The 27645-nt window shown below is 42.7% G+C and overlaps 1 protein-coding gene across 1 annotated transcript in view; it reads right to left on the bottom strand.

Moving 5' to 3' along the window:
• Positions 1 to 2465: 2465 nt before the first annotated feature.
• Positions 2466 to 27645, bottom strand: part of GK (glycerol kinase) — a 311446-nt gene continuing 286266 nt past the window's right edge. The window contains exons 20-21 of the mRNA XM_030202379.1: positions 22902 to 22988; positions 2466 to 4776 (exon numbers count right to left, since the gene is read on the bottom strand). Coding sequence (XP_030058239.1) covers positions 4763 to 4776; positions 22902 to 22988 — 101 coding nt within the window. The 3' untranslated portion in view covers positions 2466 to 4762. The remainder of the gene's footprint in view (positions 4777 to 22901; positions 22989 to 27645) is intronic.

The following is a 27645-nucleotide window of genomic DNA, read 5'->3' as shown; positions in this document are numbered from 1 at the left end:
CCCATATTTCATTTAAATCTTATTTTCAAGATTTTGCAGGGTAAAGGGTAATGGATTTGATATACTGCCTTTCTGTGGCTTACATATATGCGGTTTACATATATTACAAGCAGGTTCTTTCTCTGTTCCTACTGGGTTCACAATCTGTTTTTCTACCTGGGACAATCGATGTTTAAGGGGCCTGTTTACTAAGCGGCAGTAAAATGGGCCCCGTGCTAGCAGCCATTTTTACCAGTGGCTAAAAAGCCTGAAAAAATAATGGCCATGCAGTAAGATTGCACTTACCGAGTGGCCATTTGGGGGGGAGCACTTATCGCCACCCACGGAGGTGTCAGTAAGGGTTCCCGTGCTAACCAGGCAGTGCACGGTACTGCTCGATTACTACCGGGTAACCCTCCCCCCCATGGCAATATTGTTCTGGAAATTCTGGTAGTGCTGCCCATTGGGGGTGGAACTATCGCCAGCGGCCGCACTAGCCTTGCAGTATTTCTGATTTGCCATGCGGCAACCCTTTAGTAAAATGGTCCCTAAGTGACTTGCCCAGTGTCACAAGGAGCTGCAGTGGGAACTGAACCCAGTTCCCCATGTTCTCAACCCACTGCACTAACAATTAGGCTCCTCCTCTACTTCAACTCATATTCAATTGATTCATATTCTATTTGGATCAAGAACACTGGATCAATTAGAAATAGGTTTTCCAGCATTTAAAGGGATTTGCGTAAAAGACACTATTACAGAGTTCCTTCTTATAGCAAGCAGTTTTTCCTGGAACAATTTACCATTAGATGTAAATCAGCACTTGTCATATATCTCTTTCCATAAAAGTTTGAAAATGTTATCTATTGTGAAGAATAAGGGGCTGTCCTATCCTGGGTAAGCCACTAGATGGCGCTGTTCCCATAGAAATGGGGGAAAATGTCCAGGATGAGTCACTAGAGGGAGCCAGTAGGGGAATGTCCAAGTGGAGGTTGCTAGGGCCAAGGAGAGTCCTAGGCTGGAAACAGGTGTAGGTGGTTGTGGGCTGGGTCCTGCCAGGATTTGGGGCAAGAGCCTAAAGGGGTGGAGAAGCTAATCAACCTCCTTATACCTACCTGAGTTTGTGAAAGGAAAGAGAAGGGAGAGGAGCTGGAGACCTGGCAGCTGGAGGAAGAAGAACCCCTTGAAGGTACTTTCTGAACTCTGGGGACTTTTGAAGCTCTCTGCTGAAATGGTGACAGCTGCACTGCCCTCTGGGAAAGAAAAGTAAATGCTTTTGTTTGGCTGTTTGAACTGTGAAAGTTTGAGGAACTGCTGTAAGTGTTTGAATTGAAGAAGAAATGTTTAAGTTAAAGAAGGAATAAACCATGAAGATTATGTTAAATGGCAACTAATAAAACATTTAGTTATAAGAAGCCTGGTGTTGGTGAACACTTGTGGAAGGTGAAGAGGAGGCAGAGAACTCCCCTGTGTTTGAGGCAGAGTCCTGGTGACTTACTGAGAAGTGTAGAGCCCAACCCTGACTGTGTGTGAAGGAAGCTAAGCAGCGTCAACCCTGGCTAGAGCCTGGAAGGGTGACCAGCTCACACTATTTATTTAGTAAATATTTGACTAATGATCAGTTGATTTAAATTTATGTTTGCTTAATATTAAATCTTTGTAGCACTTTACATATTAATTATATTATATGCCGCTTTAGACCCCCCCCTTTTTTTAGGGATTAAGTAGGTTACAATTGTCAGGTTAGAAAAGGGAGGGAGATGGGGTGATTGTTGGAAGGGCAGGTACCAGAAACAAATGATACAACCATAGTAGCAGGAAGTGCAAGTGAATCAAAAGATGTTTCCAGAAAAGTTGTTAAATCCATGTCATTTTTATCTTTATTTGGTTCCAATGAGCCCTTTGAAACCGGTTCCTGGGTCAATTGTTTAGATAATACTGGTAGGTAATAAACCCTAGAAGTGGGTGGTAAAGCTGACTCTAGAATTTTCAGAACCTCAATCAGATACTTCTTAAATACCACTTTCAAGGAAATATATGCAAACAGGAAAATTAACTAGTTAAAGGTTTTTATCCCTCAATACTTGAACCTAACTTACTTTGAGGTACCATTGAAAAGATTTTAGCTAAATCCAAATTGAGTTATTAGAGTAGATTTGACCTACATGTATTTTCTTTTGTCGATATGTAGTGATTGTATTTTTGTGTTTCAAACATAATTTTTTCTTATTTCTAATTTTGTCTACAAAAAGGAAGAAATGATGAATCAGAACTGATAGGAAACAAAGTTAAGGCACAGCTTTTCCAAATTTATTTACTTAATTGTAATAGCAATGTATTCATCATATTATCCACATTTACAATTTCAACCACATTTATCAATATATTAATAGACAAATACAGAAAATATAAATGATTTCCATAATTATTTACAGTATCCTTTCAAGAAAGTTCTGTAGAAAGCTGCCAATAATGGTGTTCAAGTAATACATTTTGAAACAAGAGCCCTTTTATTTATATCGATAAAAGAAACTCTCCATCATAAAATGAATTCATGAGTATCTTCTTAACAGCAGATAACACTTAATAACTTTAGTAAGTCTCATAGCAGCAAGATTAAACAATCTACTAACAGAAAAGACACTGGTATTAAATGACTGTGAAATACAAACCTTGCTAAAAATCATTGAAACTGCAGTACTGATCATGATTCTGTACCAAATGCAAGTGATTTCCTGTGGTATGAATAATTTATAGAAAGTCATTAAAAACCGTAAAATCTAAACCTTATTGCATTAATAAATAATTAATCTCTGTGTATCAGGTGACAGGTTCTTGGTTTATAATCAGGAAATGAAACAAAGTGCTCTATTCAAAAGAATTTTCCTCATCTGCTCCTATGGCAAAACATTCACTAGACCACAAGAAATTTTTCTCCTACTTTTTAAAAGTATGCATTTTTATCTAAAGATCTCGTAAACTGAAAAACTATTACACATATGAATGAGAAGAACTTTACTTTTCTAAGGGGCCCATTTACAAAGCCATGGGAGGGCTAATTGGCACTACCGCCAGGGTAGTATGTGCACACGGTGGTAACTCCGAGTTTGGCGCACGTGAAATCATGTGGTATAAAATATTTTTCTATTTTGTACCATGGGGGGAGGGAGCGTTCACGGAGGTAATTGGCAGCACAACCACATTGGCGCAAGCTGCATGGTTACTGCGTGGGTAGCGCATGAGCCCTTACTGCTAAGTCAACGGCTGGTGTAAATAGGCACGCGCTAATTTTAATTTTTGCGTACGCCCATTTCCTTTCCCATTAAAAAATAGCCTTTTCCCTAGCTGCATACAAAAAGGGCCCATCGCGCACCCAAAAGACATGACACTTTTTACCGTGGCTTTGTAAAGGACCCCTAAGTGCTACAGATCTGTCCCACACTGTACTCTGAAATCTCATTTTCTCCTGATGTAGTTAAATATGTTTTTGACTCCTATGAAAGAACACGATTTATATTTTAAGTTGAGATACAATCAAATTCAAGGCTGATAAAGAATCACCTATAACTTGTTGCTGTCCTTCAACTGGACTAATAGCAACCATCTCACTTTATTCCATTTCAGGGAAAAGATTTAGCATTTTAGATTTTCTAGTATTGCAAGAATTGAATGCTGGCTGTTACAGTTTCCTCAAAAACGGTTCTGTTATTACTTAGACCCCGGGAAAGATATTGAAAGTGTAATTTGAGAAATCACATAAGATTAAAGGAAGGTGTTGAATCACCTAGCTGAACATGGATAAGGAAAACAGTGATCTCTATTTTCTGAGAGTACTATGTGCAAATATTCATAAATTCCTCAAGGCTAGGTTTTGTAAAGGTTGAAAAATAATTTGCTGGTTCCAATATATCTAAACCTGAGATAATAAATATACAGAAATATTGTGACCATGTGACTAATAATAACTCACATTTTTCTAGTTGTTCTGAAACACATGCTTTTCATGTGAAATCTAATGTTCATTCTTAAAGAGAGATGCACTTGCAACAAGGGGAGGCTCCGGACTTCCCTGATCAGATCTCCTATATGCTACGTTTGTGATTCTGTCTGGATGAAAATTCCTCTGAGAAAGTGAGAGACTACAGTCTTATTTTATACAATCTGTTTGAAGATTTCATTTTGTTTTAATGTTTTAGATAATTTGAAGAGGAAAACAACAATTTGAATGGTTGATTTTTATACTATATGGTGAATTCTTGGAAATCTGATGTTACAAACATCATCTGTGGTAAACTATGTGGTGCTTCACTAATGATTAGCTCATGTTATTTTCAAAGAGGCATATAGGAATAAGATGGGCCATGTGGAAGGTAAAAGGTGCTAATCTTTAGTAAAAGACCACCTATGTAAATTTGAATCTGCTCTCAGAGTAGCAACCATTCCTGTAAAAGGCAATGCGAGCACATTATGCCCAATGAATTCAAGTCTAAGCTTGTAAATATAAACTACTCTGAAGAATTCTAATGAATGAAGGCATATTACGAAAAACCTGTGTTCCTGTATTCCAAATGCCCATCCTCCTTCTTTACCACCATTATTATCTCTGTATAACAAACTGCATCTATTATTCAAGATGGGGTCCAAACGTGGGTTTGCCTCGGTCCCTAAACAGAAAAATGTCAAAATAATAAAGAAAGTTCCATCACTTTTGGAGACATTATGAAGCTCAATTTCCATGGAAACATAAAACGAACTGGCCATTTCTTGCTGATCTACTACTGTAGTATTACTTAGGAACACCTAGAGAGGAAAAAAGAAAAATGGTGTTAACTAACGTTAACATTCAGTAAGCTACAGTGCAACCAGGTAGATAAAAACAGTTTTAATTTGTTAAACCAATAAAATACAAAATTTTACTCATTTAAAATGAATTACAGTAAAATAATTACAGCTTCATGAAAATGAATTAATGGATCTACTGCATTTGCTTTATCCTGTGATAACTTCAAAATGTGTCTGTGCTAACATTTTTCTTTGAAGTGGTATATCAGAGCTGAAGAGTGGGCATTCCTGTGCTAAACACTTAATGCATCTACATTACCGCATGGTAACTGGTTAGCGCAGGGATATGGCGTGAGCCCTTATTGCTTACAAAATGGGTGGCAGTAATTTTTAGAAATAGATGCACAGTAGACCATTTTACGGCTGTGGTAAAAATGGGCTTAGTGTACGGGCATGTTATGGTCACTTTCGGCCACAGTTTATTAAAGGACCCCAAAGATGGGTCTTCATTTCAATTTTTCATCTCAGAGTGCTTAGTTAGCCACCAGGTTTTGCTTCTGGAAAGTTCTGGGCTTTTGGTTTGTTTCTCAGCAGACCAATCATATATAAAGATACAGGCTAGATAGGATTGTTTTGTGTTTATGTGGTGCAGCTGAAGAAAATAAGGCAGAGGAACATAGGCGGTCGGTGGCCCAACTGTTTGGGGAGGCTAAAGGGGGCGGGGTTAGGGGTGGAGCTTAAATCCATAATTGTCTAACACGCAGAAAAAAATAAATAAAAATAAGTCACAATTAATACCTTTTATTAAATTTAGATATTAGATATGTATCATATGTCAAAGAATAAAGTGGTTGCTCAAAGCATATTCTAACCACAATCGCTCAACTGCAAAACACTATGCACAACTTTGTCCAAAAACACACTCAGAACCTTACTGTACCATAAATATTACACTGGGCAGACCTAATACACCAATATACCACCCATACGGAAAATGCAGACCGTCAACAATATGAAACAAAGGATCATATCATCACAATTCTCATGTACAGCCACAAAACACCCTAATTCATGTTTAATGTGGGATCAAATGCCATAAATAAGTAAATAAATATAAACTTTTAATGCTGAGCACCTGATTCTCAAAGTGGACATATTCCAAACACTATAATGAAAATAAAATGATCTTTTCTACCTTTGTTGTCTGGTGACTTTTTCTGATCATGCTGGCCCAGTATCCGTTCTGCTGCTATCTGTCCTCAGTGCAGGTCAGGAAGTCATCCTCCTTAAATATCTCCCTGGCAACCCAGGACACCTCCAGCCAACCCCCCCTACTTTCCCAGCAGTAAGGTAAACAAACCATAAACCAATTTCTACAACTGCTAGAGGGCTTTCACTGCAGCTCCTGCTGTGAGGATGGAGGTAAATCAACAATTTAATCCCCTCAGAGCAGCTGGACTCCACAGCTGATCCATTCTGCTGCAGCAGGGGGGAGGCTGAGCCTCTCCAAGCCTCTTATACCGGGCGCCTATGCAGAGGAGTTAAGCAAGATAAAACAATACAGGGAAGAACAGAAACAAAGCAGAAATGGCGTGAATAAGCCTATCTGCAGGAGGTGCTGGGACAGCTGCAGGGCGCTGAGATACACTCTTCTGCTCTTACTACTAGAGCAGATAGGCACATCAACCCAAGAGGGTCAGTGGAGAGAGCATGCACACACTCCTAGATGTTGTAAATTGCTCTACAGAGGTGTACATTAATACGTTTTAGGGGTCCTTTTATTAAAGTGTGCTAAGTAGTTAGTGCGCAAGTTAGTAGAAGTTAATGTTGCCTGGCCCTATAGCTCTTTGATCACAATTGTCGTTTGTGAATTTCAATGCTTCTCTAAAACCTGGACTCTTTTGAAGGCTTTTTCCTGATCTAATTTGACTACATCTGATAACACTGACTTATCTTGACTGATGACCAACTCTTCCCTATTTACCAGCCCATCCTAAATGTGTTCTGTTGTAACTTGTTTACGGAATGTAATTGTTGTGCTATACAACCCCTTCCCCTTTTGAGTTCTGCTTATCTGGTTCTGTTTTCCTGCTTAGGTTGGTCTATGAGCTGTAGTTCTGCCATTTTTGTACTGGAATTTCTATTAATACTGTACTATGCCATGATGGTTCGAAATCTGCAGGCTATAAATCTTGCACATAAACTACAACTTTATGTGTCCCGTTGATTAAAGGTTATTATTGTGCAACTTCTGCCCTCGTCTACTGTTTCTGTCTGTCTATATCATGTTTGTATCAACTTTTGTTTTAGGTCAGTAAATCACTACTTTGATGTAATTGTTGAAAGGCAGTACAAAATAAACTGTTTGTACGTGAGTGCAATAACTGTTACTGCAATGGGCTGATAGTTTGTGCATTCCATGTTAGTTGGTGGAACCTGGGTGGGTTACGGCTGGAAAATAGGTGTTGACTGTCTCTTGTGCAATTAGCATGGGCTCATTTATCACAAGTTTCAAGTTTATTAAGTGTTTGATAGACCCCTAAAATCTAGTATTACTTTACTGCGATTTCTGGGCCATAACACAACTTGTATTGTTTCATCACAAGTCAAGTTACAGTATTTACATAGTAATGAGATGCAAAACATGCATTTATTTGCATGCTTTTGTCTTATTACTGTGTAACCTGCAGAAACAAACATCACACAGTAAATTAAACGTAATCAGACTATCCAGATACTGCCATAAGGATTCTGTCAAGTGAAAACATGACATTGCCACTACAGACATCCTACTAAATTCCATGTACAATTTCTTAACCTTGCCTTGCAAGGCCACACATTCTGCCTGATTTCCAAACCATCTTGCAAGCGTTGATACTAGTGGGGCTGGATTATTGCAACTTAGTCTTAGGTGTGTCCTCAACTATGCTCAAAGCTTTACAAGTTATCCAAAATTCTGCTGCTAGGCTGATTGGGACATTTAAGATGTTATGTTTGATATATAAATTTTTCTCTCCCAATTGAAGTCCTATTATTCCTGTATGAACCTTAAGATCTGAAACTTTTAATTTTATTTTACACCTTTATTAGTTTTTATAGTGTTATAAAACAAAATAGCATAAATTCCCCCAATCCCTGCCAACCAAAAAAGAAAATAAGATGTACAACATAGTCCAGATCCAATAACATCAGTTTAAATAACAAGAACTTTTAAAAGACTTCAATTACCTAGTCCTCAGGAATAACATCATATTGAAACCTGAAAAAAATCTTTTATACTAGCTGCAGAATTGAATGGAATAGTCTGCCACTGGAGGTAAAGGTTGCAAATTCCTTTTGCATTTTAGAAAACATTTCAAAACTGTTTTATTTAAACAAGCATTTGATAAATGAACTGAAATACTGATGGATAACTATGACATGATAAAAAAGGAATTGTGCTGTTTTGATAACTATTTTGTATGTACTCTACATAGAACTGTGGATAGAGTGGAATATAAATATTTTTTAAATATGTAAAATAAACACACACAGGTGGCACCTCCATTCTCACCATCACTTACCATTCCTCACACACCAGCTTGTACCGTACGTTCTTTACATGACTATCGTTTTATTCTGTCTCTTGAGTATGGCTTGATTCAACCCAAGTGCTTTTTTTTGTTCTGTTGAACTCCTCTGCTCTGACATGCTCTTCCCGTCTCACTTTTGAACTTGGCTTTTGGGGACAAAGAAAGTGGCACACTGTGACTGATTGAAGCTTTTGTTTAAAACCCTTATCTCTTTTGTTGCATTTTTCTCCTTCTCCCTTTCACTCACTTCTTAACTTTTCTGGCTCTTCTTTTCTGCCATCATATTTGCATTCCTAACTGCTTTGTTATGAAAGATGGTATACGAAATTTGACAATAAACATTCCAGATACCATCACCCTGTGTCAGTCACTCAACCAGTTTCTAAATCCAGTTCACCACCGAGTCCTAGCTTCAACCCATTCAGTTTATTTATGAGCCTATTAAGAAAAACCGTAGCACAAGGTTTTGTTAAAATCCAAGAAGAGTGTCCTCAACCCAATTCTCTGGTCACCTAGTCAAAAACATTGATCAGATTTATTTGGCACAATTCTCCTTTGGTAAAAGCATGTTGCCTTGGATCTTGCAACCTATTGGATTCTAGAAAGCTCACCATTCTTTCCTTCAATAGAGCATCCATTACTTTTTCCAACCACTGAAGTGAGGCTTACTGGCCTGTAGTTTCCTGCTTCTCTGTCACCATTTTTGTGAAGAGGGACCACATTTGTTCTTCTCCAATCCCGTGGACCCCCTTCAAGGATTTATTAAGCAAATCGTTAAGAGGACCCACCAAGGGAGTGGTTATCTGTGCTGCTAAGGCAGAGGAAATCAGCATTTCCATTGACATACTGGGCAGGCACACTTTGGGACAGCTGCAGGTGATGCCATCATCCTGGTTGGGCCTTTAAAGTCCTACAGCAAAGAACAATGAAGCAGTGATCTGTGCTGCTTGGGGTGGCAGAACTCAGCAACCCTGCTGAGTGAGGTACCTGGCAAGCATACTGCGGGACAGCCACGGCTGACTTTAAAATCTAGCTCTACCTTGGAATGCAGCTGCAGACGCATGCGGTATTCTTTTTTGTTGATCTACTTATTTACATTTTATCACCACATCCATTTATCACACTCTTCATCACACCATTACACATCAATGATTGATTTTTTTTTTGTTACATTTGTACCCCGCGCTTTCCCACTCATGGCAGGCTCAATGTGGCTTACATGGGGCAATGGAGGGTTAAGAGTCACAAGGAGCTGCCTGTGCCTGAAGTGGGAATCAAACTCAGTTCCTCAGTTCCCCAGGATCAAAGTCCACCACCCTAACCACAAGGTTTTCATTCATACTTTATCATCATACTCATTACCACATCATTACACATATAAATGATCTCGTTCCTACTGCTGGATGGGACATTCACACATTTCTCAACATCACTTTGGCATTTTCATCTGTTTCACCACATACACATTCTACACTATTTCACACAAATGTAATAAGGAGAGTTAGGTCTCATTTCCTACTTTCTTTTTTCAGACCAGCTCATGTTTATTTTACCAAACACAATGCCAAGGACAAATGTGACTGCCAAGTATACGTATCAAGGTTTGTTCATTTGTTTTTAACCATGCATGTCATCCATTCTATGTTATTTAAAAAAAAAAAAAAAACCTGCAATGATTCTTAACCTTTTCCTTCAGAAATCAATCCCAATCTGTATTTCATTTACCATATTATTCAATTTGATTGTATTTTTTCATGATTTCTTTTTATGTTTTGTTCATGATTTCTTTCATATTTTTTACATGCTCGTTTTATCATTATGTATGATTTTAAGATTATGCAATTGTCTTATTATACATCAGCAGTCAATCTCAATCTGTATTTCATTTATCACATTTCCAATTTGACTTTTTTATGCTAATTTTATCATTATGTATGATTTTAATATTGTTCGTCACATGGAAATGGATAGGCAAGTTTTACCAGATAGACACAAAAGTTTCCACCCTGTTGCCCCTTAGGGGTAATTTGGCGTTCCCGGTGGGAGGTTCCTCGGTTCCTTTTCAGAGATGGGCTGCAGCGGGAATTAGGTATTTATTTCATGTGGTAACAGAACAAGGGGTAATAAAATCGTTTGAGGAGTTGAAGGAAGAGTATGGATTGGGTGTGAATGACTAGTTCGCATATACACAAATGCAGCATTATGTAAACTCACTGCCCTCAGCATCATTGACCGCTGCCTCTTGGGACAAAGTTACTGAACTGCTGGGACTCGAGGCACAGTTGCGAGTGCCCTTAAGCTGTTTTCATCGTAATTTGAGAGATTCCTTAAAGCCGGTCGATTGGAGGCTGGTGGCACATGCCTGGAACAAGGAATTGCGGCTTAACCTTCAGCCAGAACATATATAGAGATGTGTCTTAAATCCATTTATATATTGACAGACAGTGCGGCTTGGTGGGAGATGCAATACAAATTCTTACTCCGATTACATGTGTCCCCACACAGAGCATTCAAAGCTACTCTTCGAGAGTCGGATACTTGCCCCAAGTGTAACGGCACTATTGCTAATCTGGGGCACGTTTTGGACTTGCACTTTGGTGCAACCCTTTTGGATCGAGTTGAGCAGTCATGTATCCCGGATCTGGAATAATACATGGAAATCATCTCCACGACAATTGTTTGACCTCTTTGAAATGCAACGGCCAGTCCAAGTGGGATTCAAAGCTTTTCTGAAATGAGCAATTTTGATGGCAAAGCATGTCATTCTGCAATTGTGGCTGGATGTGGATCGCTCGAGCATTTCCCACTGGAGCTCAGCAATGATTCAAGCATGTGCCTTAGAGAAGAAAGAGAGACGGGACCTGGCCTCCATGAGAGGCGACCAATTCTGTCGTACCTGGTCACCATTTTGGGACACTCTCACTTCAGTAGCAAGAAGCAAAATATTGAACTCTTAACTTTGAGGGGGAAGGGGGACGGGAGGGAGGGAGGTGGAAGGAGGGGAGGAGCTTAGTTGGGATAAAATGTTAGAAACTAAGGCGAATCAATCATTGTGTTGTATATTTTATTAGGAGCTGTCTAAATTTTGTTCAAGTTTGAATTGCAATAAATAAGAGTTAAAAAAATATTGTTTATTCGTGTATTTGTCTTATTATATATATATTTGTTTTTATTAATCTGTATAGACTCCTGAGGCAGGCACATATGTGCTGAAACATGGTACTGTGTCGAGTCAGTTTAAATGAACACCTATAATTTCACTTTGCTGATCCAGTTCCCACTCCTGTTTTTTTTACTTTACCCACCCCATGGGATCTTTGTGTTCTTTCCACTTTTTGTGTTTTTTTTTCCTTTTGCTGCAGATGCATGCCCACGGGCGCATATCTGAAGGAGCGCCCCTTAGGCCATGCCCCGTCAGAGTACTGAGGAAAAAAGAGTGGTGGTTTTAGCCTCTATCTCCTATCTCTTCAGGTTCTAGGACACCACCACCCTAGCTTGGTTTTGATTTGGGAAATGCAACGATGAATGACTCAAGTGAACAGCTTTCAAGAGTTAGGTGTTGGGAAAGTTCCCCTCCCTAAAGCAGTGGTATTGAACAAACTGTAACAGAGAATTTTTCAACAGAGGAGAAAATTACAAAAAAAAAAAAAAATATATATATGTGGATGGTTATAACGAACTGAGAGCTCTAAAAAGAAGGCTGTAACACAATTTTTATTTATTTGCTGCATTTGTATCCCACATTTTCTCACCTATTTGAAGGCTCAATGTGGCTTACATTATGCCAAAATGACGGTAGCTTCTGTTAAAATTGCTGAATAGGACGATTCCAAGATGGCGCTCTGAACGCACGCACTTGTAGTAGCTCCGAGTGTTTGTTGCAGATTGCTGTTTCCTCCGGGACCCTCGACTCCTCGTTATCGATGGGGAAGCGAAGGGGGAAGGTAAAGGAGGTCCCCTCGACTCCTGGACCATCGTCGGGGTTGAAACAATCTACTCTGCAATTTCCCACGGCGCTACCGGGTCCTCTCTGCACATCGACTCCTTCTGTAAACGTCAACGTATTGACGTCGATGGGAAGTGGGGACGGGGCTTCCCTGAGCCCCGTGGAACGCAGGGCTCCACCACAGCCATGGAGTGAGTTATTTTCAGCAGCCCGAGCAGAAACGGACACCGGAGTGTTGAATCCGCAACTGTTAGAGGGGAGGACTGTTGTCAATCGAATTGGGACACAGGACCAGGCGTTTTCGGCCGATTTGGCCTTAAAGGTATTACCACAGCATATTGTGAATAAGTTATCATGTACTGAGCTCCCGTCCCACACCTCGGTACCAGCAGGTGGAATAGTTAAGCCCTTAAATGTGACGCTTGAGTCACTGTGGGTTATGGTCTATAACACTCACTCCTCCATGCAAAAAATGTTGCAAGAAAATACTAATGATATTAGAACTCTTTCTGATGCCGTTCTGATACAGGCACAAGTAACTGCGCAGCAGTCCTGTAAGATTGAGAGTCTGGACACTAAAATTCAAGAAATGGGGACTGTGGAATCTGTTTTGGTTAAAGACAATAATTTTTTGCATAAACATTTAGAATACCTAGAAAATCAAGCTCGTAGACTTAACCTTCGGTTCCTTAATTTCCCCAAATCTCCTTTAATTTCCCCAATGGACATGGTGAAAAAATACATGACTGATTTACTAGGAATGGATAAAGACTCATTGCCTCCTATAACTCGGGCCTATTATATCTGGAACACTAAGGGGACAATAGGAGAACCCCCTATACGAGGGACGGAGGCAGAAATGAATCTTACTTCCTTTCTGGAAAGTTCTTTGGAAGTAATCACTCACAGGACGACTATGCTGGTCACTTTTGTGCTGGAACCAGACCGGAATGCAGTATTAAGGCTTTCCCTGAGACATTTAGATAGCATGTTTATGGGTTCCAAGGTTAGGATTTTTCCAGATTTATCTAGGCCAACACAAATGAGACGCAGGGCCTTTTTGGAACTGCGACCCAGAGTTGAGGCCATTAAAGCAAATTTTGTATTACGTTTTCCTTGTATTTGTAATGTAATGTTTGAAGGTAAACAGTTTCAATTTGTGGACCCTAAACAGCTTAAAGATTTCCTAGATGCTAGAGGTGAAGTAAATGTTATATGCCCTCCTACACAACAGGCTGGAGTATGAACAAAGAGGTAGCAATTGCATATTAATTTACTACTTTTGTTAAAAAAAAAAAATTTCCTATCTTGGAATCAATTTCTTTCTTTTGTGTGGACAGAAAAAATGTTCTCACTGTTTCCTTATGTGTTAAATGAAATGTTTTTCTGTTTATGGATTTAAATGTGAATTGCATGGTCACATTGTATTGTGTATCATTGAAAATATTAAAAATAAATAAATAAAATTAAAATTGCTGAATAGGAACAGTGACTAATTTAGATAATCATATGAAAGTGGACACAGTTGTGGAGCTATGCACACAAATTTGGTATCTAATGTTAGACTGTGGATGCATAATAATTTGGAAAAAACTTTGAGAATATGCTGAGATCTAAGAATTTAAGGTTTTCCAATTACTCATGATCTTGCTTCTATTTAGAAAATATTTAAACGAAGTATTAATATATCAACATGTGGAATCTTTAGCTTTCATGGACATTCACAATTTAGAAAAGGTGTTTAAGCTGAGAGTGAACAAGGTGAGGGGAATCACTAGATCAGTGGTTCCCAAACTTTTTTTCATGGCACCCTTCGTGTCCGAGCAATTTTTTGTAGCACCCCCCACCTCCCCAGGTTTCCATCCATAACAGTGCTAGGGTGTCCTTATAACCAGCCCCTCTAAATGACACACTGATTATAATTTATAACAAACTAGCCGTTAAGCCCGTAAAAACGGGCTAGTAAAGGATGGGGGGGGGGGGGGGGGGGGTTGAAAGGCCCCCCTCCGGATAGGTCGCCGCGGCTGCCCCCCCCCCCCCGGAGTCCCCTCCGCCACCCCTCCACCTGGGCCGGGTACCTGGCTTCACTATTCAAACCGCCGGAACGCAGCACACAGCTCATCTGAGCTGCCGTCGGCCTTCCTTCTTCTCTGCGTGTGTTCCACCCTCGTGTGACGTAACGTCAGCGAGGGCGGGACACAGGCAGGTAAGAAGGAAGGCCGACGGCAGCTCAGATGAGCTGTGTGCTGCGTTCCGGCGGTTTGAATAGTGAAGCCAGGTACCCGGCCCGGGTGGCGGCGACTCCGGGTGGGTGGGGGGAGCGGTAGCGGCAACCCTGGGGGGGGGGAGCGGTGGCAACGGCGGTTCCCTCACTCGCAGGTGCGCAGGTTCCCTCTCTGTCATGGCCCCGTCATCACGTATTGACGCGGGGGCGGGACAGAGAGGGTCTCTACTGCGCATTTGTGAGTTAGTACGCCTCTTGCCATTTATATGTTTGATTACTACTTTACCTATGAAAAATTATTCCGTTATTATACTTTCTCTTTGTACATATGTATGCTGCACAAGACAGCATGTTTGTAAGATTAAATAAAAAATGCTACCAACAATAAAGAATGACAACTTGGATGCAGCAGCTCATAGGTTTGCTTGCTTTGTTTGGAATGGGAAGGGAAACAGACTGACCTATTAGTTTCAAATTTATGACTTCATTCTGTTTCCTGTTTTCATCCAAGCTCCTTGGAAGTTGCCTCTGCGAGTCCGAAAGGCCGTCTGCTCCATGTCCCCAGTAGCTGCAACACCCCCCACCCAAACCAAGCGCAGGGTCGCAGCAGCCTTCAGGCATGGGCTGTCGGCTCTGTTGGTCCTCTGCCCCCACTGTCAACTTCCAGCTCCGGGGGCAGAGGACTGGCAGAACTGAGAGCACAAGCTTGAAGGCAGCTGCAGCTTTGTGCTTGCTTTTGAAAACTTTTTGTTTTTCTGCCGTGGGTTTGGGCAGGTGGGAGGGAGGTTGGGATTTGCCGTGGCACCCCAGAGAGTTTGGTGCAGCACACCAGGGTGCCGTGGCGCAGAGTTTGGGAAATGTTGTGCTAGATTGTTTCCCTGATAGTTTGCATTTGTCTGTCTTTTTAGAATCATCCTTTATAATAAAACTCACCCTCAACGTTCTGAGGACACTGACGTCACTGTCAGGTCCTCCAGGGCACTTCCTTCCGGTTCGAAGCCTTCGTGGTGGTGAAGCCACCGAAAACACTGTGTTGGGGCCCCGCCCTCGCGTCAAACGTGATGACGTCGAGGGCGGAGCAATGTCAGCAGAATGAAGGTGGTGTGTCGAGGTCCGCAACAATGGCGGACGAACGCCAACGGGGTGAGTAGGGAGGGGGGGAGGTCCGGAAGGAAACTGTGCGGGGGGAGGTCCGGAAGGAAACCATGCTAGCGCCCGTTTCATTGTCGCAAGAAACGGGCATGTTTTACTAGTCTCTAGATAAAATTCCAACGTGAGCCACTTTACTGGTTAACACTCAGTCTGAAATTAAGAGATTTTGAAAAAAGGATTTTTCCTTTTTGTGAATGCTACTCCGAGGTTCTGGGCAAGAGTAGTGGGAGTTAAAGGCAATGCCAGACAGACTTCTGCAGTCTGTCCCCTGCAAATGGCAAAAGACAGATGAAGATTCAGCAATTACAGTATTGTATATCACTTTATTATCAGATGCTGCAAGTGAGGGGATGCTGTACAAATCAAGGGGAAGGCATCTTAAATAGCAAGTTAAATACTGTTAGCAACACTTTGGGATAATATATAATTATAACTAAGAAAGCATCTTATTTGACTGCCTATATGTGGATGGCATGATGGCAAATTGCCAGTGTTCAAGCCTAGGACTAGGGGGCACGCAATGAAGCTACAAACTGCAAAACACACTAGGACAAATAATCTCCCTCCCACATTGTTTGGGGGGCCAGTACCCCCTCACACCCCTTCACAACATTTTCTTTTACACAACCCTTTCCCCTTCCAGACATGCAGTTCATGGGGGGGGGGGGGGGGGGGGGGCGGCACACCCCAAACTAGGTTTCAACCTAATTCATGTTTAATCTGGGATCTAAATATCATAAATAAATAAAGTACAAACTGCAGTTTGTGGAGGGGGGGGGGGGGGGCAATGCCCCCACACCCCCCAAACTAGGTTTCAACCTAACTCAGCCCCTTAAAATGACACACTAATTACAATTTATAAAAAATTACTACTCTACCTATGAAAAGTTATTCCGTTTTTATACGTTCTCTGTGTACATTCGTATGCTGCTCTAACCTCCTTGTTTCAAACGCTGTAAAAAAGAGAAAGCACCACCAGGACTTATGGGACCTGATACAAGAAAGAAGCTACCGTCGATAAAAAAAAAAGGAAGGGAGGGTGGGAAATGTCTAGGGGGGATAGTCCTTGGGGGGAATTATCCTAGGTGGGAATTGGTGGGTGGGAACTGTCTGGTAGAAACTCGCTTGATGCCAGCTGAAAGGTCTGTCTCTGACACTAAGAGTGGACGTGAATCGAGTGGGTCTCCACCTGCCTCAATGCTGGCCACTGTACAGGGCCACTGGGACTGGTTAGCAATCGGACCCAACACCGAGGCGATATGAGGATTCAACGACGTCTTCATTGTGGAACGCATTATCAAAAGCCTTGAAAACGACGTACGGCCACCTAAATTTCTGGAAATCACTAAAAACCAACCTGTTTAAAAAGGCATACCCTACTGATCCAACTGAAATGCCTAATCTCTGCAACACAACCAAACTAAAGCATGTAATGGACATAACACAACTCTTCCATTCTCCGATTCCCTAATGTGGCTGTGCCACATGAACTTGATCTTACCACAACATCACCCTGTATTTGTTCACACCGGAGCCTGCAAAGGCCTCTCCGGTACTATGTAAGCCACATTGACCCTACAAATAGGTGGGAAAACGTGGGATACAAATGTAACAAATAAAAAAATAAATTGTCACTGAGGAGCATCGATGACAGTCACTGGGCAAAGGCCAAGAAGCATCAATCTCCTTGACGCACGGCGCTGGGAGCTCTGGAGCACTGAGGGTTTCAGTTCCCGAGAAGCATTGGCACCGGGAGGACCACTCTCCCTCCATACAGGAGGTGCTGATGTGTGGGTCTCCACTCAGCCAGGACCAGGCACCTGTCTCGACCCCTGTAGTTCAGCAGTCTGTCTCTGAACTGACTCCCCAGCCTTTCCTGATGGTGCATCCAGGCTATGATCTCTGAGCTTCTGACAGGATTTTTACAGCATTGTGCATTGGCATCTGGGGTGCTTGCACTAGCCATGCTTTATTGTTTTATTTATTTTTATTTATTGTATTTGTACCCCACATTTTCCCACCTTTTTGCAGGCTCAATGTGGCTTACAGAGTATGGAAATGAGAACGTCATTACATGATATAAGAAAACAGTCGATCATAAGCTGAGGTGAAAGAGGAATTTAGGTAGAAGGTGTTAGGTAAGGTCGTGTAAGAGGTGTTTTGGTGTACTTGGGTGGTTTAAGGAATGATTTGTTTCATTGAGGGTGACTTCTTGCTGCTACCCCGCAAGGCCCTCAGCCTGCGATGAAGTCTCCGACACCGATGCGTTACATGCAGCAGTAGTGTTGACAGCCACCCAAGTGGGCACCCCCTCGATGTTGGTGGAGGAAGCTTTGCTGGAGTCAAGGATGGAATAGGCGCCTCGATGCCCTTCTTGAGGACATGGCTTGGTCTCGTCCCTCCCATGAGGAGATTTTCGCCGAGATCGATAAGGAGCGCTCACGGATGTCTGAGGATCCATGGTAGTTCTCGGAGGATTCCTATAGTATCCAATCTGACCTCTCCCCTTCATAGGAAAGGAGGAAGTCTCCACCTGAGAGCCTTTTCTCTCCCCCACTTTAATCTAGGAAATGGCAGCTACCATTCCAATTCGGTTGAAGATGGAGGACGAGGCCAGGGCTGAGACGTTCGAGGTCCTGGACTATGACTCTCCTAGAGAGGCTGCGATGTTTCCGCTTCACAAGATCCTGCGAAACATTCAGTTGCAGAGCTGAGTGTCCCTTCTGTGGGTCCCTGTCCTACCCAAAAGACAGAGTTCCCCTGGATTTCATAGGCCACAGTTGCCACCTCATTCCCTGGTGGTGGAATCTGCATTCAAAAGAGCCAGGAGTTCTAGAGACTTTGATTTGACATCCCCCAGGGCAGAGAAGCAAGAACCCTGGACTCTTTTGGGGGGAGGGAAGATTTATCAGGCCTTTATGCTCAACAACATGCGCCTAAGGCCCAGCCGGCTCACCTGTCAAAACAGGGGGCAAGTTTTTGACAAGCTCCAACAGAGCATAGCAGTGACCGTTCCAATGACTTATTGGTACAGGGGAGGCTGAGTTTTTTTTGTAACCTCTGACCGATGAGTTCTTAAAATTTTCCGTCTTGGTTATGCTCTTCATTGACGTCAAAGACCATCAGATTGCCCTCCAAAGCATGTTCCTTCAGATCTCAGCATTGGGAAGTACTTGCAGAGGAACTCTCTGCCCTTCTAAAGGCCCACGCAGTCGATCCCATTCCACCAGGGAAAGAAAGGAAGGGATACTATTCCAGGTATTTCTTTGTTCCAAAGAAACCAGGGGGAAAGCATCCCATCCTAGACCTAAGGGCCCTGAACAAATTTCTGATCAAAGAAAAGTTTAAGATGGTTTCCCTGGGCATCCTTCTCCCAATGATTCAGGCTCAAGATTTTCTATGCTCTCTGGACTTAAAGGATGCCTACACTCACATCCTGATACTTCCAGGCCACAGGAAGTATTTTAGTTTCAGATGGGAACACATCACTTCCAGTACCGCATGTTGCCATTTGGCCTGGTGTCTGTTGCCAGAGTTTTCACCAAATGTCTAGCAGTAGCTGCAGCATCGCTACGTACACTGGGAGTCCATGTATTTCCTTACTTGGACGATTGGCTAGTGAAGAGCAGATCGAAGGATGGTGCTCAGGAGTCCATGCATAGAGCTAGTCGGGTGCTGGAGCTACTAGTGATTTAAAAAAACAAAAACAAAAACCCAAGTACCATCTACACCCGATTCAGCAACTGGAATTCACTGGAGCCCTGCTAGACATACAGCAGGCACAAGCCTTTCTCCCTGTGCCAAGGGCGGACACTAGTCACACCTGCCACTCAGGTTCAAGCCAACTAGCAAGTCACAGCTTGGCAGATGTTGAGGTTAAAAGGACACACGGCCTCCATGGTGCAGGTCACTCCCTTAATATGTCTGCACATGAGAACCTCCCAGTGGACTCTAGCTTTCCTGTGGTGTTAGGCCTCTGGGAATCTAGCAGATATCATCTGAGTAACATCGGAGTTGGTTCAGTCCCTCCTCAGGTGGACAATTCAATCCAATTTGACCATCTAACTTCAATTCCAAATTGCTCAGGAACAGCCGGTGCTGATGACTGATGCATCCCACCTGGGATGGGGAGCTCATTTGGATGGGCTTCACACCCAGGGTGCTTGGTCAACGCAGGAAACAAATCTTCAGATCAACCTCCTGGAGTTATGGGCGATCTGGACCGCTCTAATGGCTTTCAGAGATTGGCTGTCCAACCAAATTGTACTCATTCAAACAGACAATCAGATTGCAATGTAATACACCAACAAGCAGGGAGGTACTACTACTACTTAACATTTCTAGAGCGCTACTAGGGTTACGCAGCGCTGTACAATTTAACATGGAAGGACAGTCCCTGCTCGAAGAGCTTACAATCTAAAAAGACAATGTACAGTTAATCAGATAGGTCAGACAGATTGAGGCAACCTATATGTTTGAAAGGTTAGGTTCCGAACCTAACATAGAGGATACTGGATCATACCCTCTATGTCAGGAGGCTACAGGGATGTGGCAATGGGCAGTCAAGAACAGGATAGTTCTCAGAGCCACCTATCTGGCAGGCAAATCCAATACTCTGGTTGACAGACTGAGCAGGGTCACGCAACCGTACGAGTGGTCGCTCAGCACAAGTGTTACCCGTGAGATCTTCTGGGAGTGGGGCTCCCCCTTGGTGGATCTCTTTGCTACTCCATTCAATCACAAGGTCGCTCAGTACTGTTCCAGGGTCAGAGTACATGACAGACTAGCGTTGAACGCCTTCCTCCTCCATTGGGGGAATGGTCTTCTGTATGTGTATCCTCCCATCCCTCTTGTGGGGAAGACTGCTGAAACTCAAGACTGAGGAGCCATGATTCTGATCACTCCTTATTGGCCCAGGCAGATCTGTTCCCTCTTCTTCTGGAGTTATCCTCCGAAGAACCTTGGAGATTGGCGTATTTTCCAACTCCCATCAAACAGAACAACGTATGTCTTCTGCATCTGAACCTCCAGTCCCTGGCTCTCACAGCCTGGATATTGAGAGCTTAGAATTTGCTTCCTTGCATCTTCCTGAGGGTGTCTCCAAGGTCTTGCTGGCTTCCAAGAACGATTTCATTAAGAGGTACTGCTCTTTCAAATGGAGGAAGTTTGCCGTCTGGTGTGAGGGAAGGGCCCTAGATCCTACTTCTTGTCCTACACAGACCCTGCTTGAATATCTTCTATACTTTTCTGAGTTTGGTTACCAGAGAAACTCTTTAAGGGTTCACCTCAGTGCAAACAGTACTTACCATCACCATGTGGAAGGTAAGCCTACTTCTGGACAGCCTCTAGTTGTTCGCTTCATGAGAGGTTTGCTTTTGACAAAGCCCCCTGTCAAAGTTCCCCTGCGATATGAGACCTCAACGTTGTTCTCACCCAGCTGAGGAAAGCTCCCTTTGAGCCACTGAATTCCTGTCATCTTAAGTACTTGATCTGGAGTGCGCCAAAAATAAAGGAAACTTAAAAGTGGGAAAAATCAAACTAAAACTGTATAGGAAGGGAGAGGAACTTTTCCAATGAAAAGAGATTAAAAAAAAAAGCAGGGTAAAAAAATCCTAAAGGGAAGGCATATCATCGAAAAATAATGCTCACATGCCAGACTCTGTGAGAAGCGCGGGACAACTGCGTTCTCTTTTCAGTGCAGATGATAAGAGACTGATGGTCCTGCACTCTTGTGGCACGCAGGAAGGCACTCACACATGCATGGTGGAGTAGCTATGTGTGCTCTTAAAGCTGTAATTGCCTGTTTAAGCTGTGCACTGGGTGACGTGGATGATGTCATCCACTTGTGAGACTATGGCCTACTTGTCCTCGGATAACAGACCTTTATGTTAAGAATATATATTCAGTCATAACCTGCAATAGTTTTTTTTTTTTAATGTTTAATATTGTTAATGTTTGAAACTACAAATAAACAAGAAATTTATTCCTAATTTCAGAGTGAGTTTGTGTTGTGTTTTTGCAGCGTGGCCTTTACCAATGGGCATAAGGGGAACCTATCCCAGGTCCCTGCATAAATGGAGCCCAGACATCTAGTTGCACACTGACACAGCCCCAAGTCCAATCTCTCTTTCTTCCTCTCCCTCCACTCCCCGCTCACTCTATACCCCTCCCACCTCCTCGGCGTCTCTCCCTTACCCATAATCCCTTAAACTTGCCTTCAGTGGCAAGGCCTTCAGCAATGAGGCCTTCCCAGTACTATGTATTGCCCATGCAGAAACAAAGTTGCATCAGAGGAGGTGGGACGCGGCAGAGGAAAGGTGCTAAGGCCTACTGGACACAGCCTGTCTTAAATGCTATGACCCACCAAAGGGAAGTTTAGAGGAGCACAGGGAGAGAGGGAGGAAGGAAGATGCTCCAATACAGAAATCCATTTATAGGTATATCTTAGGACATTACTTGGCAGCAAGAGTAGCCAGCAGCCTTTCCTCAGGTCTCAGTCCCTTTTAGGGGTATGCTATGTTTTAACTTCTTTTACGCATGTATTTTTCACGTATTGTTGCATACTTTATCTCCTTTTAGACTATGCACCAGAATCACATTAAGTCTTCATGGATGTTATACTTTTTTATGAACTGCATGTAACACTGATATTGGCACTGATTTGTGAGTTTTTTCCTCCTCTTCTCCACATACACGTTCATACACTGAATATACCTGCCTTTTGTATGTGAGTACTCAGGGAAATGTTCTTTGTATCTTGTTTTTAACTTATTTATTGTGTTATATTATGTTTTTAATTTACATATTTATATATATATTGATGTATTTGATTCATGTTAATATGGAGATTTATTATGTATGTTTTGATTTTGTAGTTTTTACCCCTGATGCAGCCTGAGGGCGAAACAAGGCCATGTTGGGTAACTGTTTAATAAAACACTTCTATTGCATTCACTAGATCTGAACTTTTGATTTGTTTTTCTTTGATTTGACTGGGCAGATCAGTGCCTCTTGTTTTGTTTTCTACTCTCCATCTGGACTGTTTACTTTCTTGCAGTTTTTTTGTACCATCTGGAAGACAAACGTTTTTTTTCTAACACACATCACTGACTTTTGAGGCAAATACTTTGTTATATGCATGATAAAAAGTTCTGAAAATCTTTCCACTGTAGAGAAAAACATTAAGAAGAGCAAAAACAAAGAAGGTAGCAGAGAAAGTTTGTAGTATTAACTGGATTAAATAACTAACCTGAGATGTATTTTGCGCCGATTAACATTATCATGCTACTCACTATATAAAAGCCCAAAGGCAAACTACAGAAGATACTAGTGTCACCTGAGGTCATCCAATGGAAGGAGTTTCCAGCAAATCAGAGAGAAAAAACAAATTGGAATACTTGTGTTAGGAAGCAATCAAATTAAATAGGAATTGCAAAGATGTTGTCTATAAAAATGCTTTAGTTACGCAAAAAACAAAACAATCCCCTCCCCACGAAAAAACGCAACTAATCCATGTCAGAAGATAATGATAGCTCAAAGTCATGCAATAAAATGTTTTTAACAGAAGTCATTAACAACTAACTGCCAACCTTGGATACAAATTTTGATGTTTCTATTAAATGCAATAAATAACATGTGCGGTCCAGTCAATCAGAACCTGTGTTAACCTCAAAACTAGTATCAAAGTTAATATTACTAAGAACCTTTAATAAGGCTGAGTAACTATATTTGTTCCTCTCTATGTAGCTGAACTTTAGAGCAGTAATCTTCTGGCTGCGGGACATGTATATGCCTCTGTTTGGAATCCACTGAAATATGCTCTTTGGCTGCTGCTAGATGTTGCTAGTTAATGTCTGGGGATTCCACTCTTATGACAATTGTAACTACTACTACTTGTGCTGCAAATTCCTTTTATTTTAAAACAAGCTTGACACCTATGTTGTTTTTAAACACAATATACCCTATTTAACAGCATTTCACAAGTCGAAAACATAGATATGAGGATTAGAATGATAACTTGGTTGTGTTTAACACATACACAATAGAAAACCTGTATCAATTGCCTGCAATTTTTGCAATATAAGCATGAGTACTCAAAGTTCATGCCATAGATTTTCAGACATTACAAGGAACCTTGTTAGAAAGAAAAGGACAACTGAACTATGTTTGAAGCTCTTTAAGTGCAATTATAATGAATATGATAGACGAGGATCACTAGGTCTGTTAGTGTACCCAAAATTGTTCCTCATACTATACCATAAACCCCAGTTAATCTCCAATGTTTCCCTCACTTCTATGTTTATCCTACACTTTCTTCAATTCCATCACTCTTTTACCTCTATTAATTCCATTATGAACTCTCATTCTACATCATTTTTTTCTGAAAAAGGTTTGCTTCTTGCGCATTAACACCATTATTTTTTTTTAATTTATAAGCGTCTTTATTAAGCATCGAAAACCAATACAACAGCAAGTAACGCTCAAAGTTAATGCAAAATGCATAATATAGAATACAATCTCAAAATACAATAAAACATATGCCATAAATGCATAAGTACTAATTCAATGCATCTATGGATACTAACTATACCCTTAATCACCATTATTTTAATGTCTAATGTATAACATACACATGGAGAGAGTAGTGGATGCTTGGAATGCCATCCCGCGGGAGGTGGTGGAAATGAAAACGGTAACAGAATTCAAACACGTGTGGGATAAACATAAAGGAATCCTGTTCAGAAGGAATGGATCCTAAGCAGCTTAGCCAAGATTGGGTGGCAGAGCCGGTGGCGGGAGGCAGGGATAGTGCTGGGCAGACTTATATGGTCTGTGCCAGAGCCGGTGGTGGGAGGCGGGGCTGGTGGTTGGGAGGCGGGGATAGTGCTGGGGAGACTTACACGGTCTGTGCCCTGAAAAGGACAGGTACAAATCAAGGTAAGGTATACACAAAAAGTAGCACATATGAGTTTATCTTGTAGGGCAGACTGGATGGACCATGCAGGTCTTTTTCTGCCGTCATTTACTATGTAAGTCAGTTTCATTTCAAATGAGTTAATAGCCTCTCTCTGAACTGCATCCAGCCTAATTATATGTGATCAGAAGTATGCTCTCAAGAAATGGACAAAGTATTCTAGGCAAGGTCTCACCAATTACCTGTACAGAGCCATTATTATCTATTTTTTTAGTGTACGTTATGCACCTCCATATGATACCTAGTATCTCTCCTAAATGTCATGGCTCCTTCCGTGACCCGCACACCAGCCTACCCTTGTCACGCTGTGGGGGTGTCAGGCTGGGTCCCGCGCTGTTCTTGAGCCTGGTCCAACAGCGGTCTCTCTGATGCGTTGTCATCAAGGGGATTCCCTAGGCATGCGCTAATCTGCCCTTAAAGGGGCAGAGTGCTGCCGCTCCAGACGCCTGAGGAGCAGGGGCGTATCTGCGTGGGGCCACAGGGGCCTGGGCCCCCGCAGATTTCGCCCTGGCCCCCCTCCCCGCCGTCAACCCTCCCCCGCTGCTTACTTTTGCTGGCGCCGAGGTCCGACCCGCAATCTCCGTTTTTCGTCTTCCTCCGTGGCCATGCTTCCAGGAAGTAACGCTGCAGTGCTGATTCGTTGAATCCAGTTCGGCGTCTGACGTCAGACGTCGAACTGGATTCAACGAATCAGCACTGCAGCGTTACTTCCTGGAAGCATGGCCACGGAGGAAGACGAAAAACGGAGATTGCGGGTCGGACCTCGGCGCCAGCAAAAGTAAGCAGCGGGGGAGGGTTGACGGCGGGGAGGGGGTGGAGAGAGGCGGCGGCGGCGGGGGGGGGAGGGAGGCAAAAATGTGCCCCCCCTCTCTGGCTGTGGCCCCCCCTACCGCCGGATTCCAGATACGCCCCTGCTGAGGAGTTCAGCTTCTGGCCTGGAAGATATTTAGGGAAGGCCTCTATGTTTCCTTGCGGCCCTTGCAACGAGGTCTCCAGCCTTGTTCCTGCTCTAGCCTTGTTAAGGTTCCTGTTCCAGCTTGGTTCCTGCTCCAGCCTTGCCTCATTAATAGACCTTGCCTTGCCTCGATGCCAGCCCTGCTTTGTTTCTGAATTTCTGCCAAGCTCCAGCCCTGCCTTGTCTCTGAGTTCCTGCCTAGCTCCAGCTCTGCCTTTTTTCCAAGTTCCTGCCTAGCTCCAGCCCTGTCTTGCCTAGTCCTTGCTTCCTTCCGGCCTTGTTGTGTCCATAGTGCCTTGTCTCAGTCTAGTCTGTCTTGTTTGTTGCCTTGTTCTGTCCCACCTGGATCCAGTTCTTGCCTAGCCCTTGTCACGCCTGTCTGGACTCATTTTTATCCTAGTTCCTTGTCCTGTCTGGGTTCCAGTTCTAGCCCCGCTGCCTTGATTTCTTTGCCCTGTTAGGTTCCAGTCCTTATCCTGAACTGGTCTTGTCTTGTGCCCAGATCTAGTTCTTGCTCTGCCTTGTCTGAACCCAGTTCTAGCCTTGTTTCCTTGTCTTGTTCCTGTCTGTGTTCAGTTCTAGCCCTGCTGCCTTGCTTACCTTGCCTCATCTGCATCCAGTCTTGTCTAGGTGTGCCCAGCCAAATCTTGCCTTGTCCTGCCTTGTTTACCTCACCCTGTGCTGCCCGTGTTCTAGTCTTGCCTTGTGCCAGCCCAGGGGACTTGTATGCCGCAGCTCCGGCTGCAGTCCAAGGGCTCACCATCCTGTAGTCGTGACACTAATACAACTCAGAATTATTTTATTAATTCAAATGCAACAAAAAAATGAATATTGAGATATCCCCACTCATTGTAACATGTTAAAAAGCAAAATTGTCCTAGTACAGACCCTTGGGGCACTCTACTACTGACCATTTCTATGGTAAAAACTGTCTATAAGCCAGTTTCCTAATGAGTCTCTCATGAGTAGGGTTACCATAGGGCTCCAGAAAAAGGAGGACGGATTGAGCCAGCCGGGTTTTACTTCCATTGCTTGGAAAGCAATGGAAGTAAAACCCGGCTGGCTCAATCCGTCCTCCTTTTTCTGGAGCCGTATGGTAACCCTACTCATGAGGGACTTTGTTATACAACTTCTGAAAATCAACACACTATAAACTGGTTCACTGTTATCCAGTTGCTTATTTACAGCTTCAAAAAGATCTAGTAAATGGTAAGGCTGACTTACTCCCGGTGTGGAAAATTGCAAAAAAAAACAAAATGGCAGCTGCAAATTTAAAAGTGAATAAAACCCCATAAAGCACTCTGGAAGTCCACAGTCAGAGAGCAAAGACCTTTGTGTGTTGTAAACCAAAACCAGGCCTTGAGACCAAAGGCTTTCTGAACTGTAAATTAAATGATTTCACAAACTATGTGAATTTTGTCTGGAAGCTGTGAATTTTGTCTGGAAGCTGAGTACAGTGGGGGGGGGGGGGGGGGGGGGGGGGGGTCGAAGAATTCCTGGTTTTAGTAGTATATCAGAATTTTAAAGACAGTAATTTGTTAAAGATATAAATTTCAACATAGACGTTAGGTATTTCACTACAGTTTCTAGTCTGATCTTCTTGGGTGGACCTGCATCAACTGGACACTGGAGGGATAATCCTTTTGTTGTATGGGTATGGGGGGAGGGGGGATGATGCAGATTCAGCTCAGATAACAGAACAGGAAGTGACTGCTTGTAAAATCTCCAAACAGAACCCTAAGGAAGAAAATAGGTCAACCAAAACCACATTTTTCAATTTGTAGCCGAAATTCAATGCACGGTTTTGGCTGAAACTAAAGTTGAAACCAGCCCTGCCCCATCGTCTGAACACCATCCACTCCCTCACTCCTGGATCTGTCATCTCAGGGTATGAGACTGTCACTGAAGGTCTCAACAGCCATTTGGACAGCAGAGATGGCAGAGGCAGGAATGACTGGGGATTGCTCCTGCCCCAGTTAGGCCACTAGATCAGCAGATAGGCCTGGGAAGGGAGGAGGGGGTGCTCCTCTTGTTGTGGGGAAAGGGAAGGAGAGGGATGGCTCT

This window comes from Microcaecilia unicolor, chromosome 4, assembly GCF_901765095.1.
Source record: "Microcaecilia unicolor chromosome 4, aMicUni1.1, whole genome shotgun sequence".
Taxonomy (NCBI): Eukaryota; Metazoa; Chordata; class Amphibia; order Gymnophiona; family Siphonopidae; genus Microcaecilia; species Microcaecilia unicolor.
Note: the sequence above shows the minus strand (reverse complement) of the source record. Positions and strands in the feature narration are given on the sequence as shown.